The sequence below is a fragment of the Telmatherina bonti genome (genome assembly GCF_933228915.1).
Source record: "Telmatherina bonti genome assembly, chromosome: 7".
Classification (NCBI taxonomy): Eukaryota; Metazoa; Chordata; class Actinopteri; order Atheriniformes; family Telmatherinidae; genus Telmatherina; species Telmatherina bonti.
Window position 1 is genome coordinate 38,484,050 of NC_136625.1, and position 19,223 is coordinate 38,503,272.

Below are 19,223 nucleotides of genomic sequence, written 5' to 3' on the forward strand. Positions count from 1 at the left end.
TTACCAGTGTGTACCAGTATTTACTACAGTTTACCAGTGTGTACCAGTCTTTACTACAGTTTACCAGCGTGTACCAGTCTTTACTACAGTTTACCAGTGTGTACCAGTCTTTACTACAGTTTACCGGTGTGTACCAATGTTTACTACAGTTTACCAGTGTGTACCAGTCTTTACTACAGTTTACCAGTTTGTACCAGTGTCTACTACAGTTTACCAGTATATACCAGTGTTTACTGCAGTTTACCAGTGTGTACCAGTCTTTACTACAGTTTACCAGCGTGTACCAGTGTTTACTACAGTTTACCAGCGTGTACCAGTGTTTACTACAGTTTACCAGCGTGTACCAGTGTTTACTACAGTTTACCAGTGTATACCAGTGTTTACTGCAGTTTACCAGTGTGTATCAGTGTTTACTGCAGTTTACCAGTGTGTACCAGTGTTTACTGCAGTTTACCAGCGTGTACCAGTGTTTACTACAGTTTACCAGTGTATACCAGTGTTTACTGCAGTTTACCAGTGTGTACCAGTCTTTACTACAGTTTACCAGTGTATACCAGTGTTTACTACAGTTTACCAGTGTGTACCAGTCTTTACTACAGTTTACCGGTGTGTACCAGTGTTTACTTCAGTTTACCAGTGTGTACCAGTCTTTACTTCAGTTTACCAGTGTGTACCAGTCTTTACTACAGTTTACCGGTGTGTACCAGTGTTTACTACAGTTTACCAGTATATACCAGTGTTTACTACAGTTTACCAGTGTGTACCAGTCTTTACTACAGTTTACCAGCGTGTACCAGTGTTTACTACAGTTTACCAGTGTGTACCAGTGTTTACTACAGTTTACCAGTGTGTACCAGTCTTTACTACAGTTTACCAGCGTGTACCAGACTTTACTACAGTTTACCAGTGTGTACCAGTCTTTACTACAGTTTACCGGTGTGTACCAGTCTTTACTACAGTTTACCAGTGTGTACCAGTCTTTACTACAGTTTACCGGTGTGTACCAGTGTTTACTACAGTTTACCAGCGTGTACCAGTCTTTACTACAGTTTACCAGTATATACCAGTGTTTACTACAGTTTACCAGTATATACCAGTGTTTACTACAGTTTACCAGTATATACCAGTGTTTACTACAGTTTACCAGTATATACCAGTGTTTACTACAGTTTACCAGTATATACCAGTGTTTACTACAGTTTACCAGTATATACCAGTGTTTACTACAGTTTACCAGTGTGTTCCAGTCTTTACTACAGTTTACCAGTGTGTACCAGTCTTTACTACAGTTTACCGGTGTGTACCAGTGTTTACTACAGTTTACCAGTGTGTACCAGTCTTTACTACAGTTTACCGGTGTGTACCAGTGTTTACTACAGTTTACCAGCGTGTACCAGTCTTTACTACAGTTTACCAGCGTGTACCAGTGTTTACTACAGTTTACCAGTGTGTACCAGTCTTTACTACAGTTTACCAGTTTGTACCAGTGTCTACTACAGTTTACCAGTATATACCAGTGTTTACTGCAGTTTACCAGTGTGTACCAGTGTTTACTACAGTTTACCAGTGTGTACCAGTCTTTACTACAGTTTACCGGTGTGTACCAGTGTTTACTACAGTTTACCAGCGTGTACCAGTGTTTACTACAGTTTACCAGTGTATACCAGTGTTTACTGCAGTTTACCAGTGTGTACCAGTGTTTACTACAGTTTACCAGTGTGTACCAGTGTTTACTGCAGTTTACCAGCGTGTACCAGTGTTTACTACAGTTTACCAGTGTATACCAGTGTTTACTGCAGTTTACCAGTGTGTATCAGTGTTTACTACAGTTTACCAGTGTGTACCAGTGTTTACTGCAGTTTACCAGCGTGTACCAGTGTTTACTACAGTTTACCAGTGTATACCAGTGTTTACTGCAGTTTACCAGTGTGTACCAGTCTTTACTACAGTTTACCAGTGTATACCAGTGTTTACTACAGTTTACCAGTGTGTACCAGTCTTTACTACAGTTTACCAGTGTATACCAGTGTTTACTACAGTTTACCAGCGTGTACCAGTGTTTACTACAGTTTACCAGCGTGTACCAGTGTTTACTACAGTTTACCAGTGTATACCAGTGTTTACTACAGTTTACCAGTGTGTACCAGTCTTTACTACAGTTTACCAGTGTGTACCAGTCTTTACTACAGTTTACCAGCGTGTACCAGTGTTTACTACAGTTTACCAGTATATACCAGTGTTTACTACAGTTTACCAGTGTGTACCAGTCTTTACTACAGTTTACCAGCGTGTACCAGTGTTTACTACAGTTTACCAGTGTGTACCAGTGTTTACTACAGTTTACCAGTGTGTACCAGTGTTTACTACAGTTTACCAGCGTGTACCAGTGTTTACTGCAGTTTACCAGTGTGTATCAGTGTTTACTACAGTTTACCGGTGTGTACCAGTCTTTACTACAGTTTACCAGCGTGTACCAGTGTTTACTACAGTTTACCAGCGTGTACCAGTGTTTACTACAGTTTACCAGCGTGTACCAGTGTTTACTACAGTTTACCAGTGTATACCAGTGTTTACTGCAGTTTACCAGTGTGTATCAGTGTTTACTACAGTTTACCAGTGTGTACCAGTGTTTACTGCAGTTTACCAGCGTGTACCAGTGTTTACTACAGTTTACCAGTGTATACCAGTGTTTACTGCAGTTTACCAGTGTGTATCAGTGTTTACTACAGTTTACCAGTGTGTACCAGTCTTTACTACAGTTTACCAGCGTGTACCAGTGTTTACTGCAGTTTACCAGTGTGTACCAGTCTTTACTACAGTTTACCGGTGTGTACCAGTGTTTACTTCAGTTTACCAGTGTGTACCAGTGTTTACTACAGTTTACCGGTGTGTACCAGTGTTTACTACAGTTTACCAGCGTGTACCAGTGTTTACTACAGTTTACCAGTATATACCAGTGTTTACTACAGTTTACCAGTGTGTACCAGTCTTTACTACAGTTTACCAGCGTGTACCAGTGTTTACTACAGTTTACCAGTGTGTACCAGTGTTTACTACAGATAACCAGTGTGTACCAGTCTTTACTACAGTTTACCAGCGTGTACCAGTCTTTACTACAGTTTACCAGTGTGTACCAGTCTTTACTACAGTTTACCGGTGTGTACCAGTCTTTACTACAGTTTACCAGTGTGTACCAGTCTTTACTACAGTTTACCGGTGTGTACCAGTGTTTACTACAGTTTACCAGCGTGTACCAGTCTTTACTACAGTTTACCAGTATATACCAGTGTTTACTACAGTTTACCAGTATATACCAGTGTTTACTACAGTTTACCAGTATATACCAGTGTTTACTACAGTTTACCAGTATATACCAGTGTTTACTACAGTTTACCAGTGTGTACCAGTGTTTACTACAGTTTACCAGTGTGTACCAGTGTTTACTACAGTTTACCAGTGTGTACCAGTCTTTACTACAGTTTACCAGCGTGTACCAGTCTTTACTACAGTTTACCAGTGTGTACCAGTCTTTACTACAGTTTACCGGTGTGTACCAGTCTTTACTACAGTTTACCAGTGTGTACCAGTCTTTACTACAGTTTACCGGTGTGTACCAGTGTTTACTACAGTTTACCAGCGTGTACCAGTCTTTACTACAGTTTACCAGTATATACCAGTGTTTACTACAGTTTACCAGTATATACCAGTGTTTACTACAGTTTACCAGTATATACCAGTGTTTACTACAGTTTACCAGTATATCCCAGTGTTTACTACAGTTTACCAGTATATACCAGTGTTTACTACAGTTCACCAGTATATACCAGTGTTTACTACAGTTTACCAGTATATACCAGTGTTTACTACAGTTTACCAGTGTGTACCAGTCTTTACTACAGTTTACCAGCGTGTACCAGTGTTTACTACAGTTTACCAGTGTGTACCAGTGTTTACTACAGTTTACCAGTGTGTACCAGTGTTTACTACAGTTTACCGGTGTGTACCAGTGTTTACTGCAGTTTACCGGTATGTACCAGTGTCTACTACAGTTTACCAGCGTGTACCAGTGTTTACTACAGTTTACCAGTGTGTACCAGTATTTACTACAGTTTACCAGCGTGTACCAGTCTTTACTACAGTTTACCAGCGTGTACCAGTGTTTACTACAGTTTACCAGTGTGTACCAGTCTTTACTACAGTTTACCAGTTAGTACCAGTATCTACTACAGTTTACCAGTATATACCAGTGTTTACTGCAGTTTACCAGTGTGTACCAGTGTTTACTACAGTTTACCAGTGTGTACCAGTCTTTACTACAGTTTACCGGTGTGTACCAGTGTTTACTGCAGTTTACCAGCGTGTACCAGTGTTTACTACAGTTTACCAGTGTCTACTACAGTTTACCAGTATATACCAGTGTTTACTACAGTTTACCAGTGTATACCAGTGTTTACTACAGTTTTCCAGTGTGTATCAGTGTTTACTACAGTTTACCAGTGTGTACCAGTCTTTACTACAGTTTACCAGCGTGTACCAGTGTTTACTACAGTTTACCAGTGTGTACCAGTCTTTACTACAGTTTACCGGTGTGTACCAGTGTTTACTTCAGTTTACCAGTGTGTACCAGTCTTTACTACAGTTTACCGGTGTGTACCAGTGTTTACTACAGTTTACCGGTGTGTACCAGTGTTTACTACAGTTTACCGGTGTGTACCAGTGTTTACTTCAGTTTACCAGTGTGTACCAGTCTTTACTACAGTTTACCGGTGTGTACCAGTGTTTACTACAGTTTACCGGTGTGTACCAGTGTTTACTACAGTTTACCGGTGTGTACCAGTGTTTACTACAGTTTACCGGTGTGTACCAGTGTTTACTACAGTTTACCGGTGTGTACCAGTGTTTACTACAGTTTACCGGTGTGTACCAGTGTTTACTACAGTTTACCGATGTGTACCAGTCTTTACTACAGTTTACCAGTGTGTACCAGTCTTTACTACAGTTTACCAGTGTGTACCAGTGTTTACTACAGTTTACCGGTGTGTACCAGTCTTTACTACAGTTTACCAGCGTGTACCAGTGTTTACTACAGTTTACCAGTGTGTACCAGTGTTTACTACAGTTTACCAGTGTGTACCAGTGTTTACTACAGTTTACCAGCGTGTACCAGTCTTTACTACAGTTTACCAGTGTGTACCAGTCTTTACTACAGTTTACCGGTGTGTACCAGTCTTTACTACAGTTTACCAGTGTGTACCAGTCTTTACTACAGTTTACCGGTGTGTACCAGTGTTTACTACAGTTTACCAGCGTGTACCAGTCTTTACTACAGTTTACCAGTATATACCAGTGTTTACTACAGTTTACCAGTATATACCATTGTTTACTACAGTTTACCAGTATATACCAGTGTTTACTACAGTTTACCAGTATATACCAGTGTTTACTACAGTTTACCAGTGTGTACCAGTGTTTACTACAGTTTACCAGTGTGTACCAGTGTTTACTACAGTTTACCAGTGTGTACCAGTCTTTACTACAGTTTACCAGCGTGTACCAGTCTTTACTACAGTTTACCAGTGTGTACCAGTCTTTACTACAGTTTACCGGTGTGTACCAGTCTTTACTACAGTTTACCAGTGTGTACCAGTCTTTACTACAGTTTACCGGTGTGTACCAGTGTTTACTACAGTTTACCAGCGTGTACCAGTCTTTACTACAGTTTACCAGTATATACAAGTGTTTACTACAGTTTACCAGTATATACCAGTGTTTACTACAGTTTACCAGTATATACCAGTGTTTACTACAGTTTACCAGTATATACCAGTGTTTACTACAGTTTACCAGTGTGTACCAGTGTTTACTACAGTTTACCAGTGTGTACCAGTGTTTACTACAGTTTACCAGTGTGTACCAGTCTTTACTACAGTTTACCAGCGTGTACCAGTCTTTACTACAGTTTACCAGTGTGTACCAGTCTTTACTACAGTTTACCGGTGTGTACCAGTCTTTACTACAGTTTACCAGTGTGTACCAGTCTTTACTACAGTTTACCGGTGTGTACCAGTGTTTACTACAGTTTACCAGCGTGTACCAGTCTTTACTACAGTTTACCAGTATATACCAGTGTTTACTACAGTTTACCAGTATATACCAGTGTTTACTACAGTTTACCAGTATATACCAGTGTTTACTACAGTTTACCAGTATATACCAGTGTTTACTACAGTTTACCAGTATATACCAGTGTTTACTACAGTTTACCAGTATATACCAGTGTTTACTACAGTTTACCAGTGTGTACCAGTCTTTACTACAGTTTACCACCGTGTACCAGTGTTTACTACAGTTTACCAGTGTGTACCAGTGTTTACTACAGTTTACCGGTGTGTACCAGTGTTTACTGCAGTTTACCGGTATGTACCAGTGTCTACTACAGTTTACCAGCGTGTACCAGTGTTTACTACAGTTTACCAGTGTGTACCAGTATTTACTACAGTTTACCAGCGTGTACCAGTCTTTACTACAGTTTACCAGCGTGTACCAGTGTTTACTACAGTTTACCAGTGTGTACCAGTCTTTACTACAGTTTACCAGTTTGTACCAGTGTCTACTACAGTTTACCAGTATATACCAGTGTTTACTGCAGTTTACCAGTGTGTACCAGTGTTTACTACAGTTTACCAGTGTGTACCAGTCTTTACTACAGTTTACCGGTGTGTACCAGTGTTTACTGCAGTTTACCAGCGTGTGCCAGTGTTTACTACAGTTTACCAGTGTCTACTACAGTTTACCAGTATATACCAGTGTTTACTACAGTTTACCAGTGTGTACCAGTCTTTACTACAGTTTACCGGTGTGTACCAGTGTTTACTGCAGTTTACCAGCGTGTACCAGTGTTTACTACAGTTTACCAGTGTCTACTACAGTTTACCAGTATATACCAGTGTTTACTACAGTTTACCAGTGTATACCAGTGTTTACTACAGTTTTCCAGTGTGTGTCAGTGTTTACTACAGTTTACCAGTGTGTACCAGTCTTTACTACAGTTTACCAGCGTGTACCAGTGTTTACTACAGTTTACCAGTGTGTACCAGTCTTTACTACAGTTTACCGGTGTGTACCAGTGTTTACTTCAGTTTACCAGTGTGTACCAGTCTTTACTACAGTTTACCGGTGTGTACCAGTGTTTACTACAGTTTACCAGCGTGTACCAGTGTTTACTACAGTTTACCAGTATATACCAGTGTTTACTACAGTTTACCAGTGTGTACCAGTCTTTACTACAGTTTACCGGTGTGTACCAGTGTTTACTACAGTTTACCGGTGTGTACCAGTGTCTACTACAGTTTACCGGTGTGTACCAGTGTTTACTACAGTTTACCGGTGTGTACCAGTGTTTACTACAGTTTACCGGTGTGTACCAGTGTTTACTACAGTTTACCGGTGTGTACCAGTGTTTACTACAGTTTACCGGTGTGTACCAGTGTTTACTACAGTTTACCGATGTGTACCAGTCTTTACTACAGTTTACAAGTGTGTACCAGTCTTTACTACAGTTTACCAGTGTGTACCAGTGTTTACTACAGTTTACCGGTGTGTACCAGTCTTTACTACAGTTTACCAGCGTGTACCAGTGTTTACTACAGTTTACCAGTGTGTACCAGTGTTTACTACAGTTTACCAGTGTGTACCAGTGTTTACTACAGTTTACCAGCGTGTACCAGTCTTTACTACAGTTTACCAGTGTGTACCAGTCTTTACTACAGTTTACCGGTGTGTACCAGTCTTTACTACAGTTTACCAGTGTGTACCAGTCTTTACTACAGTTTACCGGTGTGTACCAGTGTTTACTACAGTTTACCAGCGTGTACCAGTCTTTACTACAGTTTACCAGTATATACCAGTGTTTACTACAGTTTACCAGTATATACCATTGTTTACTACAGTTTACCAGTATATACCAGTGTTTACTACAGTTTACCAGTATATACCAGTGTTTACTACAGTTTACCAGTGTGTACCAGTGTTTACTACAGTTTACCAGTGTGTACCAGTGTTTACTACAGTTTACCAGTGTGTACCAGTCTTTACTACAGTTTACCAGCGTGTACCAGTCTTTACTACAGTTTACCAGTGTGTACCAGTCTTTACTACAGTTTACCGGTGTGTACCAGTCTTTACTACAGTTTACCAGTGTGTACCAGTCTTTACTACAGTTTACCGGTGTGTACCAGTGTTTACTACAGTTTACCAGCGTGTACCAGTCTTTACTACAGTTTACCAGTATATACCAGTGTTTACTACAGTTTACCAGTATATACCAGTGTTTACTACAGTTTACCAGTATATACCAGTGTTTACTACAGTTTACCAGTATATACCAGTGTTTACTACAGTTTACCAGTATATACCAGTGTTTACTACAGTTTACCAGTATATACCAGTGTTTACTACAGTTTACCAGTGTGTACCAGTCTTTACTACAGTTTACCAGCGTGTACCAGTGTTTACTACAGTTTACCAGTGTGTACCAGTGTTTACTACAGTTTACCAGTGTGTACCAGTGTTTACTACAGTTTACCGGTGTGTACCAGTGTTTACTGCAGTTTACCGGTATGTACCAGTGTCTACTACAGTTTACCAGCGTGTACCAGTGTTTACTACAGTTTACCAGTGTGTACCAGTATTTACTACAGTTTACCAGCGTGTACCAGTCTTTACTACAGTTTACCAGCGTGTACCAGTGTTTACTACAGTTTACCAGTGTGTACCAGTCTTTACTACAGTTTACCAGTTTGTACCAGTGTCTACTACAGTTTACCAGTATATACCAGTGTTTACTGCAGTTTACCAGTGTGTACCAGTGTTTACTACAGTTTACCAGTGTGTACCAGTCTTTACTACAGTTTACCGGTGTGTACCAGTGTTTACTGCAGTTTACCAGCGTGTGCCAGTGTTTACTACAGTTTACCAGTGTCTACTACAGTTTACCAGTATATACCAGTGTTTACTACAGTTTACCAGTGTATACCAGTGTTTACTACAGTTTACTAGTGTGTATCAGTGTTTACTACAGTTTACCAGTGTGTACCAGTCTTTACTACAGTTTACCAGCGTGTACCAGTGTTTACTACAGTTTACCAGTGTGTACCAGTCTTTACTACAGTTTACCGGTGTGTACCAGTGTTTACTTCAGTTTACCAGTGTGTACCAGTCTTTACTACAGTTTACCGGTGTGTACCAGTGTTTACTACAGTTTACCAGCGTGTACCAGTGTTTACTACAGTTTACCAGTATATACCAGTGTTTACTACAGTTTACCAGTGTGTACCAGTTTTTACTACAGTTTACCAGCGTGTACCAGTGTTTACTACAGTTTACCAGTGTGTACCAGTGTTTACTACAGTTTACCAGTGTGTACCAGTCTTTACTACAGTTTACCAGCGTGTACCAGTCTTTACTACAGTTTACCAGTGTGTACCAGTCTTTACTACAGTTTACCGGTGTGTACCAGTCTTTACTACAGTTTACCAGTGTGTACCAGTCTTTACTACAGTTTACCGGTGTGTACCAGTGTTTACTACAGTTTACCAGCGTGTACCAGTCTTTACTACAGTTTACCAGTATATACCAGTGTTTACTACAGTTTACCAGTATATACCAGTGTTTACTACAGTTTACCAGTATATACCAGTGTTTACTACAGTTTACCAGTATATACCAGTGTTTACTACAGTTTACCAGTGTGTACCAGTGTTTACTACAGTTTACCAGTGTGTACCAGTCTTTACTACAGTTTACCAGCGTGTACCAGTCTTTACTACAGTTTACCAGTGTGTACCAGTCTTTACTACAGTTTACCGGTGTGTACCAGTCTTTACTACAGTTTACCAGTGTGTACCAGTCTTTACTACAGTTTACCGGTGTGTACCAGTGTTTACTACAGTTTACCAGCGTGTACCAGTCTTTACTACAGTTTACCAGTATATACCAGTGTTTACTACAGTTTACCAGTATATACCAGTGTTTACTACAGTTTACCAGTGTATACCAGTGTTTACTACAGTTTACCAGTGTGTATCAGTGTTTACTACAGTTTACCAGTGTGTACCAGTCTTTACTACAGTTTACCAGCGTGTACCAGTGTTTACTACAGTTTACCAGTGTGTACCAGTCTTTACTACAGTTTACCGGTGTGTACCAGTGTTTACTTCAGTTTTCCAGTGTGTACCAGTCTTTACTACAGTTTACCGGTGTGTACCAGTGTTTACTACAGTTTACCAGCGTGTACCAGTGTTTACTACAGTTTACCAGCGTGTACCAGTCTTTACTACAGTTTACCAGTATATACCAGTGTTTACTACAGTTTACCAGTATATACCAGTGTTTACTACAGTTTACCAGTATATACCAGTGTTTACTACAGTTTACCAGTATATCCCAGTGTTTACTACAGTTTACCAGTATATACCAGTGTTTACTACAGTTCACCAGTATATACCAGTGTTTACTACAGTTTACCAGTATATACCAGTGTTTACTACAGTTTACCAGTGTGTACCAGTCTTTACTACAGTTTACCAGCGTGTACCAGTGTTTACTACAGTTTACCAGTGTGTACCAGTGTTTACTACAGTTTACCAGTGTGTACCAGTGTTTACTACAGTTTACCGGTGTGTACCAGTGTTTACTGCAGTTTACCGGTATGTACCAGTGTCTACTACAGTTTACCAGCGTGTACCAGTGTTTACTACAGTTTACCAGTGTGTACCAGTATTTACTACAGTTTACCAGCGTGTACCAGTGTTTACTACAGTTTACCAGTGTGTACCAGTGTTTACTACAGTTTACCAGTGTGTACCAGTCTTTACTACAGTTTACCAGTTAGTACCAGTGTCTACTACAGTTTACCAGTATATACCAGTGTTTACTGCAGTTTACCAGTGTGTACCAGTGTTTACTACAGTTTACCAGTGTGTACCAGTCTTTACTACAGTTTACCGGTGTGTACCAGTGTTTACTGCAGTTTACCAGCGTGTACCAGTCTTTACTACAGTTTACCAGTGTCTACTACAGTTTACCAGTATATACCAGTGTTTACTACAGTTTACCAGTGTATACCAGTGTTTACTACAGTTTTCCAGTGTGTATCAGTGTTTACTACAGTTTACCAGTGTGTACCAGTCTTTACTACAGTTTACCAGCGTGTACCAGTGTTTACTACAGTTTACCAGTGTGTACCAGTCTTTACTACAGTTTACCGGTGTGTACCAGTGTTTACTTCAGTTTACCAGTGTGTACCAGTCTTTACTACAGTTTACCGGTGTGTACCAGTGTTTACTACAGTTTACCAGCGTGTACCAGTGTTTACTACAGTTTACCAGTATATACCAGTGTTTACTACAGTTTACCAGTGTGTACCAGTCTTTACTACAGTTTACCAGCGTGTACCAGTGTTTACTACAGTTTACCGGTGTGTACCAGTCTTTACTACAGTTTACCAGCGTGTACCAGTGTTTACTACAGTTTACCGGTGTGTACCAGTGTCTACTACAGTTTACCGGTGTGTACCAGTGTTTACTACAGTTTACCGGTGTGTACCAGTGTTTACTACAGTTTACCGGTGTGTACCAGTGTTTACTACAGTTTACCGGTGTGTACCAGTGTTTACTACAGTTTACCGGTGTGTACCAGTGTTTACTACAGTTTACCGGTGTGTACCAGTGTTTACTACAGTTTACCGATGTGTACCAGTCTTTACTACAGTTTACCAGTGTGTACCAGTCTTTACTACAGTTTACCAGTGTGTACCAGTGTTTACTACAGTTTACCGGTGTGTACCAGTCTTTACTACAGTTTACCAGCGTGTACCAGTGTTTACTACAGTTTACCAGTGTGTACCAGTGTTTACTACAGTTTACCAGTGTGTACCAGTGTTTACTACAGTTTACCAGCGTGTACCAGTCTTTACTACAGTTTACCAGTGTGTACCAGTCTTTACTACAGTTTACCGGTGTGTACCAGTCTTTACTACAGTTTACCAGTGTGTACCAGTCTTTACTACAGTTTACCGGTGTGTACCAGTGTTTACTACAGTTTACCAGCGTGTACCAGTCTTTACTACAGTTTACCAGCGTGTACCAGTCTTTACTACAGTTTACCAGTATATACCATTGTTTACTACAGTTTACCAGTATATACCAGTGTTTACTACAGTTTACCAGTATATACCAGTGTTTACTACAGTTTACCAGTGTGTACCAGTGTTTACTACAGTTTACCAGTGTGTACCAGTGTTTACTACAGTTTACCAGTGTGTACCAGTCTTTACTACAGTTTACCAGCGTGTACCAGTCTTTACTACAGTTTACCAGTGTGTACCAGTCTTTACTACAGTTTACCGGTGTGTACCAGTCTTTACTACAGTTTACCAGTGTGTACCAGTCTTTACTACAGTTTACCGGTGTGTACCAGTGTTTACTACAGTTTACCGGCGTGTACCAGTCTTTACTACAGTTTACCAGTATATACCAGTGTTTACTACAGTTTACCAGTATATACCAGTGTTTACTACAGTTTACCAGTATATACCAGTGTTTACTACAGTTTACCAGTATATACCAGTGTTTACTACAGTTTACCAGTATATACCAGTGTTTACTACAGTTTACCAGTATATACCAGTGTTTACTACAGTTTACCAGTGTGTACCAGTCTTTACTACAGTTTACCAGCGTGTACCAGTGTTTACTACAGTTTACCAGTGTGTACCAGTGTTTACTACAGTTTACCAGTGTGTACCAGTGTTTACTACAGTTTACCGGTGTGTACCAGTGTTTACTGCAGTTTACCGGTATGTACCAGTGTCTACTACAGTTTACCAGCGTGTACCAGTGTTTACTACAGTTTACCAGTGTGTACCAGTATTTACTACAGTTTACCAGCGTGTACCAGTCTTTACTACAGTTTACCAGCGTGTACCAGTGTTTACTACAGTTTACCAGTGTGTACCAGTCTTTACTACAGTTTACCAGTTTGTACCAGTGTCTACTACAGTTTACCAGTATATACCAGTGTTTACTGCAGTTTACCAGTGTGTACCAGTGTTTACTGCAGTTTACCAGTGTGTACCAGTCTTTACTACAGTTTACCGGTGTGTACCAGTGTTTACTGCAGTTTACCAGCGTGTGCCAGTGTTTACTACAGTTTACCAGTGTCTACTACAGTTTACCAGTATATACCAGTGTTTACTACAGTTTACCAGTGTATACCAGTGTTTACTACAGTTTACCAGTGTGTATCAGTGTTTACTACAGTTTACCAGTGTGTACCAGTCTTTACTACAGTTTACCAGCGTGTACCAGTGTTTACTACAGTTTACCAGTGTGTACCAGTCTTTACTACAGTTTACCGGTGTGTACCAGTGTTTACTTCAGTTTACCAGTGTGTACCAGTCTTTACTACAGTTTACCGGTGTGTACCAGTGTTTACTACAGTTTACCAGCGTGTACCAGTGTTTACTACAGTTTACCAGTATATACCAGTGTTTACTACAGTTTACCAGTGTGTACCAGTTTTTACTACAGTTTACCAGCGTGTACCAGTGTTTACTACAGTTTACCAGTGTGTACCAGTGTTTACTACAGTTTACCAGTGTGTACCAGTCTTTACTACAGTTTACCAGCGTGTACCAGTCTTTACTACAGTTTACCAGTGTGTACCAGTCTTTACTACAGTTTACCGGTGTGTACCAGTCTTTACTACAGTTTACCAGTGTGTACCAGTCTTTACTACAGTTTACCGGTGTGTACCAGTGTTTACTACAGTTTACCAGCGTGTACCAGTCTTTACTACAGTTTACCAGTATATACCAGTGTTTACTACAGTTTACCAGTATATACCAGTGTTTACTACAGTTTACCAGTATATACCAGTGTTTACTACAGTTTACCAGTATATACCAGTGTTTACTACAGTTTACCAGTGTGTACCAGTGTTTACTACAGTTTACCAGTGTGTACCAGTCTTTACTACAGTTTACCAGCGTGTACCAGTCTTTACTACAATTTACCAGTGTGTACCAGTCTTTACTACAGTTTACCGGTGTGTACCAGTCTTTACTACAGTTTACCAGTGTGTACCAGTCTTTACTACAGTTTACCGGTGTGTACCAGTGTTTACTACAGTTTACCAGCGTGTACCAGTCTTTACTACAGTTTACCAGTATATACCAGTGTTTACTACAGTTTACCAGTATATACCAGTGTTTACTACAGTTTACCAGTGTATACCAGTGTTTACTACAGTTTACCAGTGTGTATCAGTGTTTACTACAGTTTACCAGTGTGTACCAGTCTTTACTACAGTTTACCAGCGTGTACCAGTGTTTACTACAGTTTACCAGTGTGTACCAGTCTTTACTACAGTTTACCGGTGTGTACCAGTGTTTACTTCAGTTTTCCAGTGTGTACCAGTCTTTACTACAGTTTACCGGTGTGTACCAGTGTTTACTACAGTTTACCAGCGTGTACCAGTGTTTACTACAGTTTACCAGTATATACCAGTGTTTACTACAGTTTACCAGTGTGTACCAGTCTTTACTACAGTTTACCAGCGTGTACCAGTGTTTACTACAGTTTACCAGCGTGTACCAGTGTCTACTACAGTTTACCGGTGTGTACCAGTGTTTACTACAGTCTACGACAGTGTGTACCAGTGTTTACTACAGTTTACCGGTGTGTACCAGTGTCTACTACAGTTTACCGGTGTGTACCAGTGTTTACTACAGTTTACCGGTGTGTACCAGTGTCTACTACAGTTTACCGGTGTGTACCAGTGTTTACTACAGTCTACGACAGTGTGTACCAGTGTTTACTACAGTTTACCGGTGTGTACCAGTGTCTACTACAGTTTACCGGTGTGTACCAGTGTCTACTACAGTTTACCAGCGTGTACCAGTGTCTACTACAGTTTACCGGTGTGTACCAGTGTTTACTACAGTTTACCGGTGTGTACCAGTGTTTACTACAGTTCACCGGTGTGTACCAGTGTTTACTGCAGTTTACCGGTGTGTACCAGTGTTTACTACAGTTTACCGGTGTGTACCAGTGTTTACTACAGTCTACGACAGTGTGTACCAGTGTCTACTACAGTTTACCAGTGTGTACCAGTTTTTACTACAGTTTACCGGTGTGTACCAGTTTTTACTACAGTTTACCGGTGTGTACCAGTGTCTACTACAGTTTACCGGTGTGTACCAGTGTTTACTACAGTTTACCGGTGTGTACCAGTGTTTACTACAGTTTACCGGTGTGTACCAGTGTTTACTGCAGTTTACCGGTGTGTACCAGTGTTTACTACAGTTTACCGGTGTGTACCAGTGTTTACTACAGTCTACGACAGTGTGTACCAGTGTTTACTACAGTTTACCAGTGTGTACCAGTCTTTACTACTGTTTACCAGTGTGTACCAGTGTTTACTACAGTCTACAACAGTGTGTACCAGTGTTTACTACTGTTTACCAGTGTGTACCAGTGTTTACTACGGTTTACCGGTGTGTACCAGTGTCTACTACAGTTTACCGGTGTGTACCAGTGTCTACTACAGTTTACCGGTGTGTACCAGTGTCTACTACAGTTTACCGGTGTGTACCAGTGTTTACTACAGTTTACCGGTGTGTACCAGTGTTTACTACAGTTTACCGGTGTGTACCAGTGTTTACTGCAGTTTACCGGTGTGTACCAGTGTTTACTACAGTTTACCGGTGTGTACCAGTGTTTACTACAGTCTACGACAGTGTGTACCAGTGTCTACTACAGTTTACCAGTGTGTACCAGTCTTTACTACAGTTTACCGGTGTGTACCAGTGTTTACTACAGTTTACCGGTGTGTACCAGTGTTTACTACAGTTTACCGGTGTGTACCAGTGTTTACTGCAGTTTACCGGTGTGTACCAGTGTTTACTACAGTTTACCAGTGTGTACCAGTGTCTACTACAGTTTACCGGTGTGTACCAGTGTTTACTACAGTTTACCAGTGTGTACCAGTGTCTACTACAGTTTACCGGTGTGTACCAGTGTTTACTACAGTTTACCGGTGTGTACCAGTGTTTACTACAGTTTACCGGTGTGTACCAGTGTTTACTGCAGTTTACCGGTGTGTACCAGTGTTTACTACAGTTTACCGGTGTGTACCAGTGTTTACTACAGTTTACCGGTGTGTACCAGTGTTTACTACAGTCTACGACAGTGTGTACCAGTGTTTACTACAGTCTACGACAGTGTGTACCAGTGTTTACTGCAGTTTACCGGTGTGTACCAGTGTTTACTACAGTCTACGACAGTGTGTACCAGTGTTTACTACAGTTTACCAGTGTGTACCAGTCTTTACTACAGTTTACCGGTGTGTACCAGTGTTTACTACAGTTTACCGGTGTGTACCAGTGTCTACTACAGTTTACCGATGTGTACCAGTCTTTACTACAGTTTACCAGTGTGTACCAGTCTTTACTACAGTTTACCAGTGTGTACCAGTGTTTACTACAGTTTACCGGTGTGTACCAGTGTTTACTACAGTTTACCGGTGTGTACCAGTGTTTACTACAGTTTACCGGTGTGTACCAGTGTTTGCTACAGTTTACCGGTGTGTACCAGTGTTTACTACAGTTTACCAGTGTGTACCAGTCTTTACTACAGTTTACCAGTGTGTACCAGTGTTTACTACAGTTTACCGGTGTGTACCAGTGTTTACTACAGTTTACCGGTGTGTACCAGTGTTTACTACAGTTTACCGGTGTGTACCAGTGTTTACTACAGTTTACCGGTGTGTACCCGTGTCTACTACAGTTTACCGGTGTGTACCAGTGTTTACTACAGTCTACGACAGTGTGTACCAGTGTTTACTGCAGTTTACCGGTGTGTACCAGTGTCTACTACAGTTTACCGGTGTGTACCAGTGTTTACTACAGTTTACCGGTGTGTACCAGTGTCTACTACAGTTTACCGGTGTGTACCAGTGTTTACTACAGTCTACGACAGTGTGTACCAGTGTTTACTACAGTTTACCGGTGTGTACCAGTGTCTACTACAGTTTACCGGTGTGTACCAGTGTCTACTACAGTTTACCAGCGTGTACCAGTGTCTACTACAGTTTACCGGTGTGTACCAGTGTTTACTACAGTTTACCGGTGTGTACCAGTGTTTACTACAGTTCACCGGTGTGTACCAGTGTTTACTACAGTTTACCAGTGTGTACCAGTTTTTACTACAGTTTACCGGTGTGTACCAGTTTTTACTACAGTTTACCGGTGTGTACCAGTGTCTACTACAGTTTACCGGTGTGTACCAGTGTTTACTACAGTTTACCGGTGTGTACCAGTGTTTACTACAGTTTACCGGTGTGTACCAGTGTTTACTGCAGTTTACCGGTGTGTACCAGTGTTTACTACAGTTTACCGGTGTGTACCAGTGTTTACTACAGTCTACGACAGTGTGTACCAGTGTTTACTACAGTTTACCAGTGTGTACCAGTCTTTACTACTGTTTACCAGTGTGTACCAGTGTTTACTACAGTCTACAACAGTGTGTACCAGTGTTTACTACTGTTTACCAGTGTGTACCAGTGTTTACTACAGTTTACCGGTGTGTACCAGTGTCTACTACAGTTTACCGGTGTTTACCAGTGTTTACTACAGTCTACGACAGTGTGTACCAGTGTTTACTACAGTTTACCGGTGTGTACCAGTGTCTACTACAGTTTACCGGTGTGTACCAGTGTCTACTACAGTTTACCGGTGTGTACCAGTGTTTACTACAGTTTACCGGTGTGTACCAGTGTTTACTACAGTTTACCGGTGTGTACCAGTGTTTACTACAGTTTACCGGTGTGTACCAGTGTTTACTGCAGTTTACCGGTGTGTACCAGTGTTTACTACAGTTTACCGGTGTGTACCAGTGTTTACTACAGTCTACGACAGTGTGTACCAGTGTCTACTACAGTTTACCAGTGTGTACCAGTCTTTACTACAGTTTACCGGTGTGTACCAGTGTTTACTACAGTTTACCGGTGTGTACCAGTGTCTACTACAGTTTACCGGTGTGTACCAGTGTTTACTACAGTTTACCGGTGTGTACCAGTGTTTACTGCAGTTTACCGGTGTGTACCAGTGTTTACTACAGTTTACCGGTGTGTACCAGTGTTTACTACAGTTTACCGGTGTGTACCAGTGTTTACTACAGTCTACGACAGTGTGTACCAGTGTTTACTACAGTCTACGACAGTGTGTACCAGTGTTTACTGCAGTTTACCGGTGTGTACCAGTGTTTACTACAGTTTACCAGTGTGTACCAGTGTTTACTGCAGTTTACCGGTGTGTACCAGTGTTTACTACAGTCTACGACAGTGTGTACCAGTGTTTACTACAGTTTACCAGTGTGTACCAGTCTTTACTACAGTTTACCGGTGTGTACCAGTGTCTACTACAGTTTACCGGTGTGTACCAGTGTTTACTACAGTCTACGACAGTGTGTACCAGTGTTTACTACAGTTTACCGGTGTGTACCAGTGTCTACTACAGTTTACCGGTGTGTACCAGTGTTTACTACAGTTTACCGGTGTGTACCAGTGTTTACTACAGTTTACCGGTGTGTACCAGTGTTTACTACAGTTTACCGGTGTGTACCAGTGTCTACTACAGTTTACCGGTGTGTACCAGTGTTTACTACAGTTTACCGGTGTGTACCAGTGTTTACTACAGTCTACGACAGTGTGTACCAGTGTTTACTACAGTCTACGACAGTGTGTACCAGTGTTTACTACTGTTTACCAGTGTGTACCAGTGTTTACTACAGTCTACGACAGTGTGTACCAGTCTTTACTACAGTTTACCGGTGTGTACCAGTGTTTACTACAGTCTACGACAGTGTAGTGTGTCCCATTTTTGGTTTCTGTCTCTGTGCTTCATGGCCAACGTTTTCCTGTGTCTCCTCGACAGTTCCGAGTGGTCACAGCTCCGTTTCATCGCGTGGGCTTTGCAGACTTCTGGTTGGCCGACCAGCTGAACTCTCTGGTTGTGGTTCTGATGGATCTGGAGTACATGGTCTGTTTCTACAGCTTCGAGCTGGACTGGAGCCGTAACGGGCTCATCAGCTACGGTGAGGCCGTGGACCTGAATGAATACCACTGCGTTGAGCTGAAGCCATGCTGACTGCTTCCTGTCACCC

General features: G+C 41.1%; 1 protein-coding gene across 1 annotated transcript in view; it reads left to right on the forward strand.

Annotated features, from left to right (window-relative positions):
- LOC306758956 (xenotropic and polytropic retrovirus receptor 1 homolog) overlaps positions 1–19,223 on the forward strand; it is a 69,692-nt gene that overhangs the window by 48,093 nt on the left and 2,376 nt on the right. The window contains exon 11 of the mRNA XM_079244409.1: positions 18,995–19,154. Within this exon, the coding sequence (XP_079100535.1) occupies positions 18,995–19,154 (160 nt within the window). The remainder of the gene's footprint in view (positions 1–18,994; positions 19,155–19,223) is intronic.